Consider the following 26,099-nt stretch of genomic DNA (forward strand, 5'->3'; position numbering starts at 1 on the left):
AAGCGCAGAACCGCGCGCTCTAGGGCCGCGCGGGCGCCCGGGGCCCCGCACGCCGGCCTCGCGCGGGCGCCGCCGCACCTGGGGGCGGAGCCAGGCCCGCGGCCCGCCCCCTCCCGGGCGCGAAGCCCCCTCCCCGCACCCCTACCGCCGCTCTGCGGACACGCGCAGGTGCCGGAGGCCGCGCCCGCCCGGGACCTGCGGACTCGGGCCCGCCATGGAGCACATCCGCACGCCCAAGGTGGGTGCCACGGGTGCGGGCGGACGAGGGATGCTGAGCGGGCGGGAGGCCCGGCTTCCCCGCCCCGGCGCAGGCCGAATCCGCACCGCTAGCGAGCGAGGCGGGAGGCAGCGCCCGAGCATCTCCTGCTTCGCCGGAAGGCTGGGCTCACTGGAGCTGCCGCTCAGGCCTGGCCTTGGCTGCTGCTGGATCTAACCTCTCGTCCTTGGGGGTGCGCGGTGGACTGAGGGCTGGATGGAGGGAACCCTAATTGTCTGTTGAGTAATGGACTGCTGATAGGCTGATAAACGCTCCCTTTCTGGTCTAGCACTAGGTTGCTGCTTTAAAAAAAAAACAAAAACCTTTTATTTTCTTTTTTCTTTTTTTTCCCCCTATTGGTTGCTCTGAGCAGTGGAAAGAGAAACAAGCCTTCCTAATGACAGGTGCAGGGAAACGAGTTAGGTGCAGGTGCGTTGAAGGCACTCGGGAAGCTTGTTGAATCTAAGGCTTGAGACCCGCCCAGCCCGCCCTTCTGCTTCTGCGTCTTCAGGCTATCAACTGCAGTGGACCTTGGGCCGAGTAGATGATCAGTGTTCGCTCTAGTCTAAATGTATTATCTGTCCTTCCGTCTTCTTGCGTTTTCCAGTGGGTTGCAACTTACAGATCGTCCGCTTACCAGCTCAACAAAAGCGACTGGTTCCAGGTCATTCCAGTTAAATTGACCCCCGTACCAAACCTTCCTACTCATAGTTGTACTAGTGATATAATTTAGAGCGAAAAAGGTGATCGACGTTCCCGATAAAAACCCTTAACTAGTGACAAAACCTGTTTCAGCAGCCAATTGGTTGTCTCCTGTGACTGCATCTACAGCGCCTTGCCTTGCCTTGCCTTGCCAGGTTGATCGCTTCAAAACCTAGGCCCTTGACCGCGAAGTCAAAGCTAGCTCTGAGTGGGCGGAACGTAGGAGGCCCCAGGGCTCCTATTGATGACATGGGGCCATTGCTCTGCAGTAAGTCCAGGAGGAAAAATTCATTCCTAAATTCTGGAGTGCTTCCTAAGTGCCTCTTTATAAAAGCAGTGTTTACAATTGTCTCATGTCAGTGGAAGAATAAAATCTTTTAGTTCGCTACATAAAGTCAGTTCCAGCAGTAAAATTCAGTTGTATTGATTTTGCACAGTGCAATTAAATTGTTGCATCACAGTCGGGAAATTGTAAACTTAAAGGAGAGTGCCATAAACCACAAAATAGGTGGCTCAAAGCTTTCAGGGTTTAAGTGGTGCTAAATAATTTATTCTGGAGTGAGGAATTTAGCTCATGGACTCTCTGCCCTTTCCAAGGGCATCCTTTTTATTTTTTTCATGATGAAGGGAGCTCTTGATAAAAATGATGTCTAATGTGAATGTTAATAGTCATAGGGTGACATGATATCAGGTGCTTTTTTTTTTCCTATGGAATGTGAATTTTGGGAGTCAAGGCCTTTTCTAATCTATTCAAACCCATTGTTTATAAAACCATGTGTGCAAACCTGAACAGCAAGCAATATTGTCACTTGTTCCTCAAACTAGTTTTCATAAACACACTGTAAGCAGTGTAGTCCTTCAAACCAGAAATCACCTGTCAGGAAACAGAAAGAGATGGTGGTTGGGGAGGGGGTGGTTGGAATGGGCAGTTGTCTGAAATGTCATTGAGTTGAGAGTCATTAACATTTAGGGGAGTGCAGGTGGAAAAAATTAAAAGTTACAGAGGTTGGGTGGATCCAGTCTGTTTATTCAAGTCATTCCACAAGTGTTTGAGAACCTTTCCTGTGGAAGGTTCTGTGTTATGTCCTGGGAGGCCCTGGTCTGAAGGGTTGTTGTTCATTCACTCAGTCGTATCCAACTCTTGGTGACCCCATGGACTGCAGCATGCCAGGCTCCCCTGTCCTTCACCATCTCCCGGACATTGCTCAAACTCGTGTCCATTGCGTTGGTGATTCCATCCAACCATCTTGTCCTCTGTCATCCCCTTCTCTTCCTGCTTTCGATCCTTCCCAGCATCAGGGTCGTTTCTAATGAGTTGGTTCTTCACATCAGGTGGCCAAAGTATTGGAGTTTCAGCTTCAGCATCAGTCCTTCCAATGAATATTCAGGGCTGATTTCCTTTAGGATGGACTGGTTGGATCTCCTTGCAGTCCAAGGGAGTCTCAAGAGTCTTCTCTAACACCACAGCTTGAAAGCATCAATTCTTCCATGCTCAGCTTTCTTTATGGCCCAGCTCTCACATCCATACATGACTACTGGAAAAATCATAGCTTTGACTAGATGGACCTTTGTCAGCAAAGTAATATCTCTGCTTTTGAAAATGCTATGTAAGTTGGTCATAGCTTTTCTTCCAAGGAGCAAGCATCTTTTAATTTCATGGCTGCAGTCACCATCTGCAGTGATTTTGGAGCCCAAGAAAATAAAGTCTGTTGAGGCAGCTGTAAATCTAGAGAGAAATGTGTACACAGGACAGTGGGCAGAAAGGTCAGTGGACAGAGGGTCCACTCTACCATAAAGGGTGAGGGAAGGCTCCTTCAAAGAGCTGAGTCTTAACACGCAAGATGCCAAAGAAGACCAGGAGCATTGGAGATGCTGGCAGGCAGCTGTGTACGTATGATGTGTTGTAATATATCATTACAACTTCAAAGATGCCAAAGGCCTTAACAGTGATAAAGATAGAATTGATGACACCATTCCTTGAGGTTAAACAGTATCATTTTATTTTACATTTTAAAAACAATTAAAAAATTTTTGTCTTTAGTTTTTTTTTCTTCTAGTTTTATTGAGATTGAATATACATACGGTGCTGTATAAGGTGTACGGTGTAATGATGCGGCTTACATACATCATAAAATGTTTACCTCAATAAGTTGATGACCACCCGTCATCATATAGAGAGAAAATTAAAGAAATAGAAAAAAACTTGTGATGAGAACTCATAGAATTTATCATCTTAACTTTCATGTATAACATATAGCAGTATAAATTATATTTATCATGTTATACTTTCCATCCCTAGTAGTTACTTATAACTGGAAGTTTGTATTTTTTGACCATCTTCCCCCAGCCACCCCCCTTCCCATAGCCACAGATTGGATCTTTTTTTCTATGAGATTGAGATGCAGGTAAAAAGACTCTAATGCCGGGAGGGATTGGGGGCAGGAGGAAAGGGGACGACAGAGGATGAGATGGCTGGATGGCATCACCGACTCGATGGACGTGAGTTTGAGTGAACTCCGGGAGTTGGTGATGGACAGGGAGGCCTGGCGTGCTGCGATTCATGGGGTCTCAAAGAGTCGGACACGACTGAGTGACTGAACTGAACTGAACAACATCCTGTGTTAGTTCCTGTTACACAACATTGTGATTGCATAGTTTTGAAAATTTCATTTTACATTTAAAAAATATTTATTTATTTTGGCTGTGCTGGGTCTTCACTGCTGCGTGGGCTTTTCTTCAGTTGCAGTGAGCAGGGGCTGCTCTCTGGTTGCAGTGTGTGAGTTTCTCATTGTGGTGGCTTCTCTTGTTGCAAAGTATGGGCTCTACGGCACACGGGCATTAGTAGTTGGAACTCCCAGGCTCTAGAGCACAGGCTCAATAGTTATGGGGCATGGGCTTAGTTGCTCCGTGGCATGTGGGTTCTTCCAGGACCAGGAATCGAACCCATGACTCCTGCATTGGCAGGCAGACTCTTCACCAGTGAGCCATCAAGGAGGCCCTGATTTTACATTTTTAAGTACAAAACTAATTTTCACAACATAAATGAAAAAGGGGAGAATACTACTTAAGAGCTTGTGTTGTAGAATGCATAATTATTGATGGTCATATTCATCTTTGTTTTTGGCTTCCATTGAATTCTGGGGGTGTTGAATAGGTATATTGCCTTATATTGTATGATTTCATGTGTTAGATGATTTGTGAGGTGTATACACGAAGTTTCTCTGTAGGTTTGACGTGTGTTTACCATGTGGGTGCTGCTGCTGCTAAGTCACTTCAGTCGTGTCCGACTCTGTGCGACCCCATAGACAGCAGCCCACCAGGCTCCCCCGTCCCTGGGATTCTCCAGGCAAGAACACTGGAGTGGGTTGCCATTTCCTTCTCCAATGCATGAAAGTGAAAAGTGAAAGTGAAGATGCTCAGTCATATCCAACTTTGAGCGACCCCATGGACTGCAGCCTACCAGGCTCCTCCGTCCATGAGATTCTCCAGGCAAAAGTACTGGAGTGGGGTGCCATTGCCTTCTCCGACCATGTGGGTAGCAGGGGTTTATTTTAAGAGGAGAGAAAATGCGTGTATAATGTGCAGTTGTTTTCCTATTATAATGAAAGTCATTCATTTACTCTGTAAGCTGCATGATATCCATCACAGCCTGTGTGCTCCACTTCAGTCTCTGGAGTGCAGTGTAAGGAGACAGATGCCCATGAATAATCTGGAATGCTTTGCACATTTTTCTCTCTTGATGTGTGTGTGTATGTGTTTAACTGAAGCCTTTAATAGAGCATATGCTAAACAGGGTGTTCTTCTCCCGGAATGGTTCCTGTATCAGAAAGAAAAAATGTTCCAAGGTTGAGCTAGTTTGCAGTTGGGTTGAAGTGAGGACATCAAGCATTACCTGTATTCATCACAGTGAACTTTTTGTTTCCACTTCACTGTCAGGCTTTCTTTGACACTCTAAAAACTTGCTGGTAAGAAAAGAAAACCTTGCAAGAAGCTTAGGGATAATTTGGGTTCAAGTGTTAGTTCTACAGAAAACCTTCTGGGCTTTCAGAAGTAGCTTAAAGTGTTTTGTAGGGTGTGGGTTAGTATTGGATAGGTGCTAATGAGTCTAGCTGGGATTCTGGCAAAGTAATCTCTACTTTTTGTGCTTTGTCCTTTCCAGAAGACATTTTCCCCTACATGTGTGCATTTGAGTTTTGAAATAGAATACGCGATGACCTCCAAAGCCTTGAAAATGCCTTCTTTTCCTTTCCACCCCCATCCCCCCATTCTGAGCCGTTACCCTCACAGCCTCCTAGCTGGTCTCCCAAGTTCCTTTTTGTTTTTCTTCGGTCCTGCCTCCACGGAGGGAGTCGGGTGATGCTTTTATGACACAAATTGGTTATGTTCCTTCCCTGCTGGAATTCTTGGATGGCTTCCCTTTGTACCCAGGTTAGAGAGCGAGAATCCCCAGAAAGGCCTGCCTGGATGGACCTCTGCTTCCTTCCCGTCCTGGTTCTGTGACAGTCGTCGTCTTGCTTACCTTCCTCTGATTGCAGCTAGCCTTCGTGGGTTCCTCGCCTGTGACAGGTTCTTTTTCTGCCTGAGGACTTTTGCACTGCTGTTCCTCCTGGGGGATACTCTTATCCCCACTGTTCACCTGCGTAAGTTTCCAATCTTCCTACTTTCAGATTCAATGTAACTTCCTCAAGGAGGCTGTTGCCCCATTCTCCATCTAAATTAGGGCTGCCTGTTATATTCTATCATGGAACCCAGGTTTTCACCTTATGCCCCATGTTACATGCAAGTTTTATATTTATGCAAGCGATTATTCATCTCAAGCTCTTCTGTTAGACCAAGAGCCCTGTGAAGGTGAGGATCACATCTCATTCACCCGTGTAGCCACAGCACCTAATATAGTTTCTGGGACCAAGGAAGCACACAGTAAATAAATTAGTAATTGGAAAATAGAAAGAATGAGTAATTCCTTTTTTTAAAATGTTTTTTATTGTGTTAAAAGTCACATAATGTAAAGCATACTATTTTAACCATATTTAACTGTATGTTTCAGTGACTCTAAGCACTGCTGCTAAGCTGCTAAGTTGTTTTAGTCGTGTCCAACTCTGTGCGACCCCATAGACAGCAGCCCACCAGGCTTCCCCGTCCCTGGGATTCTCCAGGCAAGAACACTGGAGTGGGTTGCCATTTCCTTCTCCAGTGCATGAAAGTGAAAAGTGAAAGTGAAGTCGCTCAGTCATGTCCGACTCTTCACGACCCCATGGACTGCAGCCTACCAGGCTCCTCCGCCCATGGGATTTTCCAGGCAAGAGTACTGGAGTGGGGTGCCATTGCCTTCTCTGACTCTAAGCACAGGAATGAGTAATTCTTAATTTCAGCACTTTGTGTTTTAGTTTTTTCTTTAGTAATCCAGGCCTCTTGTGCATTGTACCCATGACTAGGTACAATATTGTCAGTCTTCTAATAGTATAAAGTACTTGTAGATATCAATATAGTTTATAAAATTGATAGCATATATATATATATATATAATGATATGTATTTTGTCATTATATATAGTTTTAATGAGACAATTAAAATAACGTAAGATTCCCCATTCAGCCTTTTTAAAGTGTAAATTTCAGTGTTTTTAGTGTATTTACATTGTTGGGTTCCTCTCATCGCTGTCTTATAGGAAACATTTTCATCAGCCCCTAAATAAATCTGTTAGGAATCAGTCCTCATTCCCTGGTAGCTGGGATGATACAGAATCTCCCCTCAGTGCAGGAGACCGAGTTCAATCCTTGGGTCAGTAAGATCCACTGGAGTAGGAAATGGAAACCCACTCCAGCATTCTTGCCTGGAGAATTCCATGGATAGAGAAGATTGGCGGGCTTTTAAAGTCCATGGGATGGCAGAGTCAGACACGACTGAGTGACCAGCACTGTCTAGGTTCATCCAACTCCTAGCAGATATTGGTGCTTCATTCTTTTTTATTACAGAATAATATTCCATTCTGTGGATTTACATTCTGTTTATGCTTTCATCAGTGTTTGGTTGTTTGGGTTGTTTCTACTTTTTTGATTATTATGAATACCACTGCTGTGAACACTCTGGGAGAATATAACTTTTTATTGTTATTATTATTGATTTTTGTTACACATTTAAACAGTTTCTTAGAGAAACAACCTAATGAGATGAAGTTATACTCACATCATTCCAAATTCACTTCTAATTTGTGATAATATGCCTTTTTATGCAATCATAAGTAATATGCTTTTTTGGAGAAGGCATTGGCACCCCACTCCAGTACTCTTGCCTGGAAAATCCTATGGACGGAGGAGCCTGGAAGGCTGCATGGGGTCGCTGAGGGTCGGACACGACTGAGCAGCTTCACTATCACTTTTCACTTTCATGCATTGGAGAAGGAAATGGCAACCCACTCCAGTGTTCTTGCCTGGAGAATCCCAGGGACGGGGAGCCTGGTGGGCTGCCGTCTATGGGGTCACACAGAGTCGGACATGACTGAAGTGACTTAGCAGCAGCAGCAATATGCTTTTTCTCTTAATGACCTTTTTACCCACCATTATTTTGCATGCATATTTTATATTCGAATGTCATCTGCCTATGTATTGTTTTAATAATTACGTAGTATTCATTTGAGTGTGGTTTGCTGAAACTATACCCACTCACAGGGATTTGGGTTTTGTGCCCCTAGGAAGTCCCCTGGTACAGGTTTCTCAGTGTATTATTTGCCCAGAGTGGAATGAAGAGAGTATGAACAGTCCTCATAAGGATTCTAATAATGTGGTATCTTTCAGTATTGGAGGGCTTCTCATATGGCCCAGGGTTTAAAGAGACACTTTATAGTCCCAGGGAGCAGCAATGGAGGGACTGCAGAGGAGAAGATCTTGGCTTTATGTAGAGAAGTTCTTTCCAACAATTATCCCTGTTGTGGGGCTTCCCAGATGGCGCCAGTGGTAAAGAACCCGCCTGCCAATGCAGGAGACATAAGAGACGTGGGTTCAATCCCTGGATTGGGAAGATCCCCTGAAGGAGGGCATGGCCACCCACTCCAGTATTCTTGCCTGGAGAATCCCATGGCTGGAGGAACCTGGCGGGCTGTAGTCCATGGGGTTGCAAAGAATCAGACACAACTGAAGTGACTTAGGGCACACACATCCCTGTTACAGAAATTAGTGGATGACAGGTGTTTTATGCAGAGTCAGGGTGACTCTTGTCAGTGGAGAAATGAAGGTGTTTCAGGCATCTGAGGGGAGAATAGACTAGAATTGTGCTTGGATTTCTTCTGGCCCAGTACCCGGCTACCCCAAGCTTCCTGCTTCTGATGCTGAGAGCTCACTGTGTCCCTTGGCAATCCATGACCACCATGGACAGCTCTAGACATTAGTAAGTTTGCTTTATATTGAGTCAAAATCTGGCTCACTGTTGTTTCTAGTAATTGCATCTAGCTCTGTCCTGTGGGATGTTCCCCACTGCATCAACCCTCCTTCCAGAAAATGGCCCTTCGGCCACCTCTGTAACCTTTTCCTGCCACCTAAGTGGTAGGCTTTTCACTGCCTGTTCTGGCAACCAATCAGTGGCTTGGTTTTAAGTTCTTTTATATCCTGGTTACTTTTCTCAATGAGTTAAAGCAAACTAACAAACGTGATTACTCTAGGTTTTCTTGAACTCAGGGGGAGTAAAGTTTGCTAACTAGTTTTTAAATTTAAATATCATCCAGCCACAGCTCAGTGGCCTTCTGGGGAGCTGACTGTGGAAGGGAACCCTGAAGTTGTCTGCACACATTGAGCTGCAAAGTCAGGTCTCCCCTGCCTTTTCCTTGAGTGATAGTATCATACACTTTGCTTTGTTAAGTGTTATCTCGTTGGATTTAGGGCTTCCCAGGTGGCTCAGTGGTGAAGAATCTGCCTGCCAATGTAGGAGATTCAAGAGATGTGGGTCCCCTGGGTCAGGAAGATTCCTTGGAGAAGAGCATGGCAACCCATTCCAATTTTCTTTCCTGGAGAATCCTATGGACAGAGGAGCCTGGACGGCCACAGTCCATGGATTTAGCTTCTTGCCCACCGCCCTGCCTCCCCCCGGATTTAACTTCTTACCCACACTCACCCACCCCCTAGTGGAATTAGCTTCTTGCTTAATCCCTAGCTCTGTTCTTTGGGGTTGCACATCTGTTATTCCTCTCAGCCAGGTACCATCCACAGCCTTGCCCTCTGCTATTACCTCATCCGTGATCTCATCCAAGAAAAAACTGAGTTAGGCGGATGTGACTTCTTAGTAGCTTAAGTCACTTTGCCTTCATCTCTCAAGCTCTCCTTCCTGATAACAGATATAGTAGTTCCCTCAGCTTGGTACCAGCTACCGTCTGATAAACTTGCCCTCCATCAACTCTCCAGATAGCTCATCAAAGACAAAAATGAAGTAGTCTGTGAGTGATTGAGTGAATCCTCGCGCTGATTGATGATTTCCTTTTCTAGGTTCATACAAAATTCCATTTTAGAATCTTGCCTGGAATGAATGTCAGACCCACCAAATTATAATTAAAAATTCCATACCCCCATTTGAAAATAGTGACTTCATTTGCGAGATCTGTCATAGAGATTCATAGAATCATGAGAAGACTGGCTTTGTGTCACTCACTGTCATCATACTGTCAGCACTAAGGGTTATATCTTCTTTCATCATTATTAAAAAAAAACATTTTCAGGTGATAATGGTGTATTGCCTTTTGATTCCATAATAGGAAAAATATAGAAATTAGCCACTGTTAATATTTGAGTTTATTTCCTTCAGACCTTTTTCCTTTGCATGAATGTTCAAACTTTTTATTTGATTGTTTAGAAATTAAGGATTTCTCAATTCAATTTTGTACTATGCCTGTTTTCATTTACCCTATTGTGGTCTTTGAAAACATGCTTTTAGAAGACTATGTGATTTTTTTTTAATCATATAGATATGTCATTATCACATTAAGCATTTCCCCATAAGGCTGTTCCAATAATATAATGACGAATATCTTATTTATTATTTGCATATGTGATTACTCCCTCAGGATAGAGCCTTAGATGAAATTACTGTGTCTCAGAAGATGAACAATTTTATGGCTGATATGTGTTGCTAATGACTTTCCAAAAACGTTATATTAAGATTCAGAAATGGAGGACAGTATCTCTCTCACTGTACCATTGCTTTATTATCTAAAAAAATATTTGTAAAAGAGGGATAGTGCTTCTTTAATTCATTGTATGTAGTTTTTTTTTTATTTCTAGTAAGTTGAAATATTTTTCCAGATTTTTATTGACCGTTTTGTTACTTTTCTGAATTGTGTATTTATATCTTCTACCATTTCAATAATTCTTGCTTTTATGTGTATGTATGGTCTGTGTGTGTATAATGTTTCAGTTCAGTTAAGTTCAGTTGCTCAGTCGTGTCCGACTCTTTGCGACCCCATGAATCACAGCATGCCAGGCCTTCCTGTCCATCACCAACTCCTGGAGTTCACTCAGACTCACATCCATTGAGTCAGTGATGCCATCCAGCCATCTCATCCTCTGACGTCTCCTCCTCTTGCCCCCAATCCCTCCCAGCATCAGAGTCTTTTCCAATGAGTCAACTCTTCGCATGAGGTGGCCAAAGTACTGGAGTTTCAGCTTTATCATCATTCCTTCCAAAGAAATGCCAGGGCTGATGTCCTTCAGAATGGACTGGTTGGATCTCCTTGCAGTCCAAGGGACTCTCAAGAGTCTTCTCCAACACCACTGTTCAAAAGCATCAATTTTTCGGTGCTCGGCCTTCTTCACAGTCCAACTCTCACATCCATACATGACCACTGGAAAAACCATAACCTTGATCTGACGGACCTTTGTTGGCAAAGTAATGTCTCTGCTTTTGAATATGCTATCTAGGTTGGTCATAACTTTCCTTCCAAGGAGTAAGCGTCTTTTAATTTCATGGCTGCAGTCACCATCTGCAGTGATTTTGGAGCCCAGAAAAATAAAGTCTGACACTGTTTCCACTGTTTCCCCATCTATTTCCCATGAAGTGATGGGACCGGATGCCATGATCTTTGTTTTCTGAATGTTGAGCTTTAAGCCAACTTTTTCACTCTCCTCTTTCACTTTCATCAAGAGGCTTTTGAGTTCCTCTTCACTTTCTGCCAGAAGGGTGGTGTCATCTGCATATCTGAGGTTATTGATATTTCTCCTGGCAATCTTGATTCCAGCTTGTGTTTCTTCCAGTCCAGCGTTTCTCATGATGTACTCTGCATAGAAGTTAAATAAGCAGGGTGACAATATACAGCCTTGATGTACTCCTTTTCCTATTTGGAACCAGTCTCTTGTTCCATGTCCAGTTCTAACTGTTGCTTCCTGACCTGCATACAGATTTCTCAAGAGGCAGGTCAGGTGGTCTGGTATTCCCATCTCTTTCAGAATTTTCCACAGTTTCTTGTGATCCACACAGTCAAAGGCTTTGGCATAGTCCATAAAGCAGAAATAGATGTTTTTCTGGAACTCTCTTGCTTTTTCCATGATCCAGCGGATGTTGGCAATTTGATCTGTGGTTCCTCTGCCTTTTCTAAAACCAGCTTGAACATCTGGAAGTTCATGGTTCACGTATTGCTGAAGCCTGGCTTGGAGGATTTTAAGCATCACTTTACTAGCATGTGAGATGAGTGCAATTGTGTGGTAGTTTGAACATTCTTTGGCATTGCCTTTCTTTGGGATTGGAATGAAAACTGACCTTTTCCAGTCCTGTGGCCACTGCTGAGTTTTCCAAATTTGCTGGCATATTGAGTGCAGCATTTTCATAGCATCAACTTTTAGGATTTGAAATAGCTCAACTGGAATTCCATCACCTCCACTAGCTTTGTTCATAGTGATGCTTCCCAAAGCCCACTTGACTTCACATTCCAGGATGTCTGACTCTAGGTGAGTGATCACACCATCACTAAGATGGAATTTACATACTATAAAATTTACTCTTTTGAAGTATGCAGTTCTGTGCTTTTTTGGTGTGTATTCAGTTATATAACCATTACAGTTATCTTATTCCACAGCATGTCATCAGTCTAAGAAGAAACTCCTTACCCTAAAGTCGCTCCCCATTTCTCCCTTGCCCCTGCTATCCCGGGCAATCATTAATGTACTTTATGTCTTTATGTATTTCCCTTTTCTGAACATTTCTTGTAAGTTGAATTATGCAATATGTAGTCCTTTGTGGCTTGCTCTTTTTAGCATAATGTATTAAGGTTTATTCAAGTTAGTAGTATGAGCTAGTGCCTCGTTTCTTTTTCTCCATTCTGTGGATATATCACAGTTTTGTTTTTCAGGTGTTGGACATTTGCGCTGTTCCTGTTTTTTGCTATTACAAGTAATGCTGCTATGAACTCCTATGTGGAAATTTTTCTGTGGGCATATGTTTTTATTTCTTTTAGGTGGAATTTCAACTCCTTTGAGTGAAATTGCTCTCATATGGCAAACCTTTGTTTAACGTTTTGAGGAACTGCCAAACTGTTTTCTGGAAGTGACTGCACCATTTTAAGGTCCCAGCAACAATGTGTGAAGGTTCCAATTTTTTCCCATCTCTGCCAGCACTTGTTATTGTCAGTCTCTTTTATTCATCCCAGGGGGTGTGAAGTGGTGTTCATCATGGCTTTGGTTTGCATTTCCGCTGACTAATTATATTGAGCATCTTTTCATGTGTTTAATGACCATTTGTGTGTCTTTGAAGAGCTGTCTGTTCAAATCCTTTGTTCATTCTTAATTGGGTTATTTGCTTAATTATTGAATTGCAAAACTTCTTTATGCATTATGGACATAAGTCTGTAATCCATATAATAAGTAATCCGATATAACTCCGAAAGAGGTATGACTTGCATATGTCTTCTCCCAGTCTGTCAGTTTTTTTTCACTGTCTTCATGGTATCCTTTGAACACAAGGGCTTTCCTGGTGGTTCAGATGGTAAAGAACCTGCCTGCTAATGCTGGAGACCCAGGTTCAATCCCTGGGTCAGGAAGATCCCCTAGAGAAGGGAATGGCTACCCACTGCAGTATTCTTTCCTGAAGAATTCCATGGACAGAGGGGCCTGACGGGCTGCAGTCCATGGGGTCACAAAGAGTCGGACAAGACTGAGCGACTGACACTTTTTTTTTAATGAAAAAGTTTTGAATTTTGATGACGTCAACCTTACCCAGTTTTTCTTTTCTCACTTGTGCTTTTGGTGTCATATCCATGGGTGTTTTTTTTTAAAAACTCCCCTTTCTTTCTGTAAAAACGTAATACAGAAAATTTAGTTCAAAAAAGCAGAAAGAAAATGAAAGCTGTGCATAATCTCAACACCCAAGAACTGCTGTTAACTTTGTATCTATTGTGAGCCCTTTTGATAGCTCAGTTGGTAAAAAATCCTCCTGCAATGCAGAAGACCCCGATTCGATTCCTGGGTCAGGAATATCCCCTGGAGAAGGCTACCCACTCCAGTATTCTTGGAATTCCCTTGTAGCTCAGCTGGTAGAGAATCTGCCTGCAAAGTGGGAGACCTGGGTTTGATCCCTGGGTTGGGAACATCCCCAACCATGAGAAGGGAAAGGCTACCCACTCCAATGTAGCCTAGAGAATTCCATGGACGGTATAGTCCATGGGGTTGCAAAGAGTCAGACATGACTGATCAACTTATCTTTATATAAACTTCATAAACTATATATATATAAAACTTTTCTTTGTATAAAAATAGGAAAACAACATAAAACAAAATGAGTTTTATTTATCTGTGTGTGTGTAATTTTGGAAAGTGAGAACCTGTGTTTTGTATCTAATAGTATACCATAAATATATTTCTTACGTTATTAAACTTTCTTCTGAAAACTGGTCTGTCGTCACTACCTGGTCTCACATTGTGTGGAGGCATTCTAAGTTGTTTAGGGTTAGAAGGCAATCACTTCTCCATGGGTCTTAAACATTTCTGCACTTTTGCTCTGAAGTTATCTTTTTCCAGGGTGATTTTGTAGTGAACCACCTTGGAAGAAAGACACAGTTCCTCCCCTGGGCAAAGGGCAGATTTGTTTGCTGTCTGGGATAAGAAAGGCGATATTTTCCTCGGGGGCAGAGGTTGCTCAGGCTTGTTAGCAGCCCTCTTACAAGATTGGCATGTGGGCGGCTCTGGGCTCTGAGTTCCTTATCTGGGAGCCACTGTGTGCAGGGCCTGCGCTGGGCACTCTTTTCCCATTGACTGGGGAGGGGGCAAGGGGAGGGGGCAGGGGCCTGGTGCAGGCCTGGGGCCCTGCGTCCTGGGTTGCAGAGAGTCACGGAGTCCAAATTCCTGACCCTGGAGTCTTGTGTCTTCTGTCAGCATCCTTGATACCACAGATGATACTAACTTGTGAGGTTGCAAGCAGATTAACATTTCGGACATTTTACAGCTTTTCAGTTCAGTTCAGTTGCTCAGTCGTGTCCGACTATTTGTGACCCCATGAATCACAGCACGCCAGGCCTCCTTGTCCATCACCAACTCCTGGAGTTCACTCAAACTCACGTCCATCGAGTCGGTGATGCCATCCAGCCATCTCATCCTCTGTCGTCCCCTTCTCCTCCTGCCCCCAATCCTTTCCAGCATCAGAGTCTTTTCCAATGAGTCAACTCTTTGCATGAGGTGGCCAAAGTACTGGAGTTTCAGCTTTAGCATCATTCCTTCCAAACAACACCCAGGACTGATCTCTTTCAGAATGGACTGGTTGGATCTCCTTGCAGTCCAAGGGACTCTCAAGAGTCTTCTCCAACACCACAGTTCAAAAGCATCAATTCTTCGGTGCTCAGCTTTCTTCACAGTCCAACTCTCACATCCATACATGACCACTGTAAAAACCATAGCCTTGACTAGACGGACCTTTGTTGGCAAAGTAATGTCTTTGCTTTTGAATATGCTATCTAGGTTGGTCATAACTTTCCTTCCAAGGAGTAAGCATCTTTTAATTTAACTAAGTTAATTCTAGGCTCCAAAATCACTGCAGATGGTGATTGCAGCCATGAAATTGCAGCCATGAAATTAAAAGACAGGGAGGGAGGAGGGAGGAGGGTTCAGGATGTATACCTGTATATACCTGTGGCGGATTCATTTTGATATATTGTAAAGATTTTTTTACATCATCTGCTACATTTGCTGTTGGAGTTGTGTCTACTTTACCACTGTAAGCAGAGGAACTTTTTTTCTTTCTTCTTATTAGAATGATATATGAAGTGTGTTGTTGTTGTTCAGTCGCTGAGTCCTGTCTGAGTCTTTGTGACCCCGTGGACTGCAGAACGCCAGACTTACCTGTCCTTCACCATCTCCAAACTCTTGTCCGTTGAGTCAGTGATGCCATCCAACCATCTCATCCTCTGTGACCCCCTTCCTCCTGCCCTCAATCTTTCCCAGCATCAGGATCTTTTCCAATGAGTCGGCTCTTCACATCAGGTGGTCAAAGTATTAAAGCTTCAGCAATTGTGATTTCTCATTAATTTATATACCTTTGCTTATTGGTGAGATTGAATATACTTTTGGTGGCTGTCTGTAACAGTAGCAATATAGTAATAGTGCTGGTGAAAGAAAATCCTTCAGTAGTACTTTCTGTGTGCTAGGCACTCGATTCATTAGTCCCTAAAATAACTCTATTAGGTAAATATTATTATTATCCCCATTTCACAGATGAGGAAACTGAGATGAAATGTTAGTCAGCTGCAAGGAGCAGAGTGAGGATTCAGAAGCAGACAGTATAGCAATGGTTGCATCCTCAACAACTCCGCTGTCTCGCATTTGGATGTTGAGAGCAGGAGAGAAGGTGGTCTGGGTTCCCAGTGCTTCGCACTCTCAGCCCTCCTCACATTCTTGCCCTGAGGGAAGGTATCAGACATTCCTCTCATTTTTTCTCATTATTGCAATTTGGTTTTGTCAGAAGAACCAAGGTCAGCCTTTTGTTTTGATTTGAATCTGTGTGAAGACTGTCAATCCTAAAGAAAATCAACCGTGAATATTCACTGGAAGGAGTGATGCTAAAGCTCCAATACTTTGGCCACCTGATGTGAAGAGTCGACTCTTTGGAAAAGACCCTGATGCTGGGACAGATTGAGGGCAAGAGGAGAAGAGGGTGACAGAGGATGAGATGTTTGGATGGCATCACTGACTCAATGGACACAAGTTTGAGCAAACTCCGGGAGATAGTGAAGGACGGGGAGGCCTGGCGTGCTGCAGTTTATGGGGCAGACAGGACTTAGTGGCCAAACAACAACAAAGACAGATTATTGCCCAATTGTTAAGGGCTGTTCCATTGCCCAATATTTGACAATATTGGGGAGGTAGCCTGTGTAATCAAGTACATGATCTCATTTCAGAAGCAAGGCTGATAAGTTTGTTACAGAGAAACACACCACTTAAGGGATGTGTGTATAGTTATGGCTTATTTGTATTGTTGTATGGCAGAAACCAACAAAACATTGTAAAAATTTTTTAAAAAATAGAAAAAAGTATAGCTGTAGCAGTTACATTTTCTTTAGTTTTCTGAGTTGTGGCTAAGTGGGAGTTATGGTCAAGCATTCCTCGAAACCACCTACATGTGTTGAAATCCTCACTTCTAGTAGGTTTAGCAAAAGTGTAGTTGAAGTCTGGGTTGTCCGGATGTGGGTACAGAACACATAATGTGTCGTGGACCATAAGAATCCCTGTTCATTTTATACTGTGTAAGAAAGCAGGTGAAAGTGAAAGTTGTTCCGTCACTTCTGACTCTTTGTGACCCCATGGACTACAGTCCATGGAATTCTCTAGGCCAGAATACTGGAGTGGGTAACCTTTCCCTTCTCCAGGAGATCTTCCCAACCCAGGGGTCAAACCCAGGTCTCCTGCATTGCAGGGGGATTCTTTACCAGCTGAGCCACAAGGGAAGCCCAAGAATACTGGAGTGGGTAGCCAATCCCTTCTCCAGCGGAATACAAGCAGATTCTTTACCAACTGAGCCATCAGGGAAGCCCTTTCTAATTAGGGGGGTGTACACTATATGTGTGTGTGATGGTGAAAATTCTATGAAGAGAAATAGCACAATATAAGGAGGAGAGGGATGTTGGTGGGAGTGTTAGGATGGGTCTGTTTGATATAGGCTGGTAATACAGCCTTCTTGATAAAATAACATTTGAGCAGAGGCCTGCAAGTGAGGGAGCCAATTACCTGCTCACCTGAGGACAGCAGAGGGTCTGGAAGTAGGCACCTGCTTGGAGTCTTCGAGCAGGAGCAGTAAGCCAGGTGGGTGAGGGGCAGGGATGGGGTAGCTGTGGGGAGCGAGCTTTAAGGGTGGGGAGATCCACAGAAGGGATCCGAGCTCTGACTTACCTTTAACAGGATCTTGGGCAAAAATAAACTGGATGCAGGTGGGAGGGTACGCAAAGATAGAAAGAAGGGATGAGGGTAGCAATGGAGGTGGAAATAAACCAAATATATTTAAAAGTAGAGTGGTAAGGATTTACTAATAGAGTAGATAAGAGAGGAGAGAAAAAGAGGCGTCAAGGAGAGCACCTAGGTTATTTGCCCCAGCCTGGAAGGGTGGATTGCTGAGATGGGAAGAGCCACAGGAGAAGATTGGAAGTGAGGGGAGAGGGACCCTGGAGCTCAGTTTTGGACAGACCGAATTTGAGATGGCTGTTAGGCACGCAGGTGATTTCCTTAGTAGGGTGGAGGCATCCCCTTGAGGAGCTGCAGAAGGACAATATGAGAGTGGCATACTTTTTAAAAATAGGGCTTTCTTTTTTTATCACCTTATAAAGATCTCAAATCCTTTAGAAAGTAGTCTGATATAAAGTCTGTCATTAAATACAAATTCTGAAAACTTTCTCATAAACCATATATGCTTGTATGTTAAGTCAGAGTTCCCTATGGATTTCATTGCGTCTAAGGACTAACATCAAATTATTTTTAGTTGAATATTGAATTATGTATCTTGTACTAAATAATATATTTATTTTTGTTGTTTAGTCGGTAAGTCATGTCCGACTTTTTTGTAACCTCATGTACTGTAGCCTGTCAGGCTTATTCCCAGTAGCTTAATTTTTTTTTTTTCCCTCACCTTCACCTATCATTTATCAAGATGAACTGTAAATAGATACATTTTCCAGCATGAGAGGAGTGTAATATTTAAAGGTGTGCTAGATGATTCTTTTGTAATATGAAAGATTCTGCTATGCTTTTTCTGGTTCAGGTATTTGGATCTATTTTCAAAAAGCAAACACGTACCTTTATAATTCAACAATAATAACAAGATCCAAGCAACTCAATTAAAAACTGGGCAAAGACTTGAATAGACATTTCTCCAAAGAAGATATGCAGATGGCCGGTGAGCACCTGAAAAGATGGCCAGCATCATTAACTGTTAGGGAAATGCAGATCAAAACCACAGTCGAATACCACTTTATACCCATTAGATGGTTACTGATAACAAACAAACAAAAGTAAGTTTTGGCAAGGATGTAAAGAAGTTGCAACTCTTGAGCATGACTGGTGGAAATGTAAAATGGAGCAGCTGCTGGGATAACAGTTTGGCGGTCCCTCAAAAACTTAAACATAGAATTACTGTAATGATCCAGCAATTCTGTTCCTACATATATGCCCCAAAGAATTAAAAACAGGGACGCAAATAGACACTTGTATGCCTATATTCATAGCCGCATTAGTCACAATTATTATAGTATCATACAGAGTAGCTTCACTACCCTGAAAATCCTGTGTCCCACATACTCATCCCTCCCATATCAGCCCTTGGCAATCTCTGATGTCTTTGTGTCTTCACAGTTTTATCTTTCTCAGAATGTCATACAGTTGGAATCATCCATTAGGTAGCCTTTTCAGTTTGGTTTCTTTCACCTAATAATATGCATCTAAGGTTCCTCCATCGGAGAAGGCAATGGCACCCCACTCCAGTACTCTTGCCTGGAAAATCCCATGGACGGAGGAGCCTGGTGGGCTGCAGTCCATGGGGTTGCTAGGAGTCGGATATGACTGAGCGACTTCACTATCACTTTTCACTTTCATGCATTGGAGAAGGAAATGGCAACCCCCTCCAGTGTTCTTGCCTGGAGAATCCCAGGGATGGGGGAGCCTGGTGGGCTGCTGTCTCTGGGGTCGCACAGAGTTGGACACGACTGACATGACTTAGCAGCAGCAGCAGCAGCAAGGTTCCTCCATATCTTTTCATGACTTGATAATTCATTTCCCTTTAGTGCTGAATACTATTTCATTGTGTGGATATATCACAGTTTACTCACTCACTTACTGAAGAACATCTTAGTGGCTTCCAAGTTCTGGCAATTATGAATAAAGCTGTTACAGACTTCTGTGTACAGGTTTTTGTGTGAATGTAAGTTTTCAGCTCCTTTAAGTAAATCCAAAGAAGGTAATTGCTCGATAACCTAGTAGGAGCATGTTTGGTTTTATAAGTAAACCATCAAACTTTCTTCCAACGTGACCGTACCATTTTGCATTTCTGTCAGGAATGAATGAGAGTTCCAGTTGCTTCACATCCTTGTCAACATTTGGTGTTGTCAGGATTTGTATTCTAATCAGTATGAAGTGGTAGCTCATTGTTGTTTTAATCTGCATTTCCCTGATGATGTATGATGTAGGTTGTATGCTTATTTGCCATCTGTATGTTTTTGGTGAGGCGTCTGTTAAGGTCTTTGGCTCATTTTTTAATCAGGTGTGTTTTTTTAATCAGAAATGTCTTTTGCAAATATTTTCTCCCAATTTGTGGCTTGACTTTTCAGTTTTTTTTTTTTTTTTGGCAGTGTCTTTTACAAAGCAGAAGTTTTCCATTTTAATTAGCTCTCACTTACCAATTCTTTCTTTTGTAGATCATGCCTTTGCTGTTGTATTTAAAAAGCACTGCCAAACCATCAAGATTTTCTTCTGTGTTATATTCTAGCCAGTTCATTTTTAATTGTGTCATCTATATTTGTATTGTTGAGTTGTAAGTCTTTGTATATTCTGGATACCAGATCTTTATCAGATATATGACTTGCAGATATTTTCTTCCATTTTGTGGGTCATTTTTTTTTCACTTTCTTATTGTTGTCCTTAGAAGCACAAAAGTTTTTGATTAAGTCCAATTTACCTATTTTTTCTTTGGTTGCTCGTGTTATATGCCATATCTAAGAAACCATTGCCTACTCCAGGGTCATAAAGATTTACACTGTAGTTCTTTGATCCATTTTGAGTTAATTTTTGTATATGATATGAGATAGAGGCCTACATTCACTCTTTTGCATATGGGATTCCAGTTGTTCCAGCATCCTTTACTGACTTTCCTTAGTCCCTTTGTCTCCACAACCGTGTGAAAAATTATTTCCCTATAGTTGCTCAGACCATAGATGCTTGGGTTTCTTACTGGACTCTTGGTTCTATTCCTTTGATCTCTATCCTTCACTAGTACCACACAGTCTTGATTACTATAGCAATGAATGAGTCACTTGAGGTCTCTCAAAGCCTTGATTTTTCCATCTGCAACTCATTAGGACATTAAACAAGAGGATACATTGAAACACTTAATGTGACATGTAGTAAATATTTGCTGTTTTTATTATATTTATTATCATCATCATTGCAAAAGGAGGTGGTCACAGGTTTGTATGCTGGAAGAACTTTGACAAAATTTGAGAATAAAAACTTTTTTCTTAATCCAAACATTTCATCTGACTTACACATTGACTTCATTTCCTCACTGTACGATGTGGTTGAGTACGTTTTCCTCTGAAGGCACTCTGCAAAGAGTCCCTTCCCATCACCCAACTCTAGTTCATATCCATATTGGAGAGCATATTTTTCTTTTATAGAAACACTAATTTCATCAAACACATGGATTTTGGGAAAAGTGTTGAGTTTGCTCAGGAAGCCCCTGCCGTGGCTTCTGTTCCCTGGAGAAGAAGCCTCCATGACATCATCGAGGACTTCTGAGAGAGAGTTCCCTTTGGAGTGGATGTGTGGGGAGGAAACTGAGAAATACACTGATTTTTCTCTTTTTTAGTGGGTGAAAATAACATGGTTTCATTGACGCCTGCATTAAAGCTTTCAGAAGCTTAATGTCTTACAGTGAACACATTATACACCTTGAAATATTTGAATGCTTATGAGAAATGATCAAGACGTGAACACATAACCACCTACGTTTGTCCATTGGACATTCATTTATTTATTCGTGAATTTCAACATCTGTCACTTCACCTCACAGTATTGACCGATTTGCTTTAGTTATCACCTCTGTCACATCTCCACAGGCAAACAGTGTCTGAAGTGCTTGTTTTCACAGAACACATGTACGTATATTTTCTCATCCTTATTTAAAGGTTACTTTTATTGGTTTTTCCGTTGTGAATGGGGCACACTGTGAAGTATGCATGCAAGTAAACTTCTTGACCGAACAGCCAGGATTTCGTGACTCTGTCCCGTGTGATGGCTCTGTTTTATATTCTATTGCACTCAGAGGGAGGCCAAGAAGCGCATTTTGTACCATACTTCTTAGGCCAGGAACAGTCAAGACTATTTTTTTCTAGCGGCCTTTCCCCTAGTGGACAGCGAGTTGAAGCCTTTGGGAGTTAAAGTTACTTCCCAGGACACAAGTCCAACCCTTCCTCCCACAGCCATTTAAAATAGGTTAAAAATAACCCCCACTTAACGTTTTGTGGCAGGCTATGACAGCTTTACAAAAATTGTATGTTTACTTTTCTCCTCTTTTTCATGTATTAAAACACTGCTTATCACAGATTCCCGGAGAAAGAGATTTATTGCCAAGCTCTGAAAGAAAGTCTTGTTCCTCAGGGCATGTAGCAAAGCACAGATGATTTTGAACATTTGAGGCATCGTTGACTTCCAAGTGGGAGTGAGCTGTTCAGCCTGTGGGAGTAGTGGTGGTTTATCAAAGGGATTTTACCTTCTTGAGCTGAGCGAGTCAGTTCAAGGACCCTATTCATGACTTTATTCTTCACTTGGACCTTCAACAGCTATTCTTTGAGTGCTCTCTGTAGGTCAGGTGCTGTTTTAGGCCTTGGGGATCCATCTGGTGGTGAATAAGACAAGCTCCCTAGTTTTATGGTACTTACACTGTAGGAAAGACTTAGGCAAACAAACAAAAAAAATATTGCAATATATATATAAAATCACCGTAAGCCAAGACCTTGGAAAATCTTCCACTTTTAGATTTATTTGCCAAATCCTGTTGCCTTTCTTCTCTTGTAAACCTTCCAGTTGCTTCTCACCCACCTCAGCAGGCAAACCAATGTCCTAGGATCCTCCTGGAACACCTAACAGACAACTGGGTATTTGTGTACATTGTAAATTGATCACAATAAGTCTAGCTAACATCTGTCTTATTTTTTAACACGAGCTAGTGCTCCCTGGTTGTCTAGTGGTTAGGGTTCAGTGCTCTCGTGTTTATGCTAGTATTTTATTAAGATAAAGTATTTTGCAAGATAATAGAAATATGGCTTCCAATAAAAATATTATACCTGGGCTTAGTACCAAGTTCACAGATTTTAGTTTTGCAAGGAAAATCAGGCTTTAAAAAGTGAAACATTATAACCAAAACTTTAATCCCAAGGATTCTCACAAAACACTACAAATAACTGCATGAAAACTAGTCTGCCAGAAACTGGCAGGACATGGTGTGTTGAATAGTCTCAACTTTTCAAATAAAGAATTTCACGAAGAGCTATGTAATTACATACGTGCTTATGCTCACTTGTGTCTGTCAGTTTGCGACCCCATGGATAACCTGCCATCTGTCCATGGAATTTTCCAGCAAGAATACCTGTGAGGAAATGAGTGAGTTGCCAGTTTCCACTCCAGGAGATCTTCCTGACCCAGGGATCAAACCTGTGTCTTCTGCATTGCAGGCTGATTCTTTACCACTGAGCCACCTGGGAAGCCTGTAACTACATATAGCAATTGCATAAAGAGCTTATGACGTAAAGCAAAGTGCCCTAAAGTTTCTTGAAACCTGTCAGATTCTACACCACCTGGGTAACGTCTTTCCAGTGTGAAGACTAGTTGGATTTAAAAAAAAATTTAATCAAGTTGTAGAGCGCAGCTTTGATTTTTACCTGCTGACTTGTGTTCACAGCAGCTTTTAAAAACTGCTTGTTTAACCACAGCTGCATCCTGTACCCCAGCTATGGGGAGGAAAGTCAAAAGTCTTAGTTCCATGGCATTTAGTTTTAGTCTTCGCTTTTGCAGAGAGAGCTCTTTTTTTGTTTATTTTTTCGTTTGTCCTTATTCCTTATGTCTTGTACTTGCAACATCTTCCACCATTGAGAATTCCTTACCTCCTTGACTGAAGATTCAAATTCAGTAATAGAGCATTCTTGGTTAATCATACCTGATTCTACCTCTAAGCCCTCACATACTGTTCATACTGTTCATGGAGTTCTCAAGGCAAGAATACTGAAGTGGTTTGCCATTCCCTTCTCCAGCGGACCACATTCTGTCAGACCTCGCCACCATGACCCGCCTGTCTTGGGTGGCCCCACACGGCATGGCTTAGTTTCATTGAGTTAGACAAGGCTGTGGTCCTAGTGTGATTAGATTGACTAGTTTTCTGTGATTATGGTTTCAGTGTGTCTGCCCTCTGATGCCCTCTTGCAACACCTACCGTCTTACTTCGTTTTCTCTTACCTTGGATGTGGGGTATCTCTTCACGGCTGCTCCAGCAAAGCACAGCCACTGCTCCTTACCTTGGACGAGGGGTATCTCCTCACGGCTGCCCCTCCTAACCTTGAACATGGAATAGCTCCTCTCCGCCCTCCTGCGCCAGCGCAGCCGCCACTCCTTGGACGTGGGGTTGCTCCTCTCAGCCGCCACCCCTGACCTTGGGCATGGGGTAGCTCCTCTCAGCCACCCCCCCTGACCTCAGACGTGGGGTAGCTCCTCTCCGCCCTCCTGCGCCCGCGCAGCTGCCACTCCTTGGACGTGGGATTGCTCCTCTCGGCCACTGCTGAGAAACGGCAAAATGATAGGATACTAAAACAGGAACTCCCCAGGTCGGTAGGTGCCCAATATGCTACTGGAGATCAGTGGAGAAATATCTCCAGAAAGAATGAAGGGATGGAGCCAAAGCAAAAACAATACCCAGTTGTGGATGTGACTGGTGATAGAAGCAAGGTCCGATTATGTAAAGAGCAATATTGCATAGGAACCTGGAATGTTAGGTCCATGAATCAAGGCAAATTGGAAGTGGTCAAACAGGAGATGGCAAGAGTGAATGTCGACATTCTAGGAATCAGCGAACTAAAGTGGACTGGAATGGGTGAATTTAACTCAGATGACCATTATATCTACTACTGCGGGTAGGAATCCCTTAGAGGAAATGCAGTAGCCATCATAGTCAACAAAAGAGTCCAAAATGCAGTACCTGGATGCAATCTCAAAAATGACAGAATGATCTCTGTTCGTTTCCAAGGCAAACCATTCAATAGCACAGTAATCCAAGCCTGTGCCCCAATCAGTAATGCTGAAGAAGCTGAAGTTGAACGGTTCTATGAAGACCTACAAGACCTTTTAGAACTAACACCCCAAAGATGTCCTTTTCATTATAGGGGACTGGAATGCAAAAGTAGGAAGTCAAGAAACACCTGGGGTAACAGGCAAATTTGTCCTTGGAATACGGAATGAAGCAGGGCAAAGGCTAATAGAGTTTTGCCAAGAGAACGCACTGGTCATAGCAAACACCCTCTTCCAACAACACAAGAGAAGACTCTACACATGGACATCACCAGATGGTCAACAACAAAATCAGATTGATTATATTCTTTCTAGCCAAAGATGGAGAAGCTCTATACAGTCAGCAAAAATAAGACCAGGAGCTGACTGTGGCTCAGATCCTGAACTCCTTATTGCCAAATTCAGACTTAAATTGAAGAAAGTAGGGAAAACCACTAGACCATTCAGGTATGACCTAAATCAAATCTCTTATGATTATACAGTGAAAGTGAGAAATAGATTTAAGGGACTAGATCAGATAGATAGAGTGCCTGATGAACTATGGACGGAGGTTTGTGACATTGTACAGGAGGCAGGGATCAAGACCATCCCCATGGAAAAGAAATGCAAAAAAGCAAAATGGCTGTCTGGGGCAACCTTACAAATAGCTGTTAAAAGAAGAGAAGTGAAAAGCAAAGAAGAAAAGGAAAGATATAAGCATCTGAATGCAGAGTTCCAAAGAATAGCAAGGAGAGATAAGAAAGCCTTCCTCAGTGATCAATGCAAAGAAATAGAGGAAAACAACAGAATGGGAAAGACTAGAGATCTCTTCAAGAAATTAGAGATACCAAGGGAACATTTCATGCAAAGATGGGCTCGATAAAGGACAGAAATGGTATGAACCTAACAGAAGCAGAAGATATTAAGAAGAGATGGCAAGAATACACAGAAGAACTGTACAAAAAAGATATTCACGGCCCAGATAATCACAATTGTGTGATCACTGACCTAGAGCCAGACATCCTGGAATGTGAAGTCAAGTGGGCCTTAGAAAGCATCACTACGAACAAAGCTAGTGGAGGTGATGAATTCCAGTTGAGCTATTTCAAATCCTGAAAGATGATGCTGTGAAAGTGCTGCACTCAATATGCCAGCAAATTTGGAAAACTCAGCAGTGGCCACAGGACTGGAAAAGGTCAGTTTTCATTCCAATCCCAAAGAAAGGCAATGCCAAAGAATGCTCAAACTACTGCACAATTGCACTCATCTCACATGCTAGTAAAGTAATGCTCAAAATTCTCCAAGCCAGGCTTCAGCAATATGTGAACCGTGAACTTCCAGATGTTCAAGCTGGTTTTAGAAAAGGCAGAAGAACCAGAGATCAAATTGCCAACATCTGCTGGATCATGGAAAAAGCAAGAGAGTTCCAGAAAAGCATCTATTTCTGCTTTATTGACTATGCCAAAGCCTTTGACTGTGTGGATCACAAGAAACTGTGGAAAATTCTGAGAGATGGGAATACCAGACCACCTGACTGGCCTCTTGAGAAACCTGTATGCAGGTCAGGAAGCAACAGTTAGAACTGGACATGGAACAACAGACTGGTTCCAAATAGGAAAAGGAGTACGTGAAGGCTGTATATTGTCACCCTGCTTGTCTTGTTTAACTTCTAT

The 26,099-nt window shown here is 42.7% G+C and overlaps 1 protein-coding gene across 4 annotated transcripts in view; it reads left to right on the plus strand.

Annotated features, from left to right (window-relative positions):
- Positions 1–109: 109 nt before the first annotated feature.
- The window catches only part of MTMR7 (myotubularin related protein 7), a 128,465-nt gene continuing 102,475 nt past the window's right edge, over positions 110–26,099 (plus strand). For 2 of the 4 annotated variants that reach the window (XM_061404316.1, XM_061404317.1), the window contains exon 1: positions 110–238. In XM_061404316.1, coding sequence (XP_061260300.1) covers positions 215–238 — 24 coding nt within the window. In that variant the 5' untranslated portion in view covers positions 110–214. The remainder of the gene's footprint in view (positions 239–26,099) is intronic. The other 2 variants (XM_061404313.1, XM_061404315.1) reach the window with 2 other exon arrangements.

The sequence above is a fragment of the Bos javanicus genome, chromosome 27, assembly GCF_032452875.1.
Source record: "Bos javanicus breed banteng chromosome 27, ARS-OSU_banteng_1.0, whole genome shotgun sequence".
Classification (NCBI taxonomy): domain Eukaryota; kingdom Metazoa; phylum Chordata; class Mammalia; order Artiodactyla; family Bovidae; genus Bos; species Bos javanicus.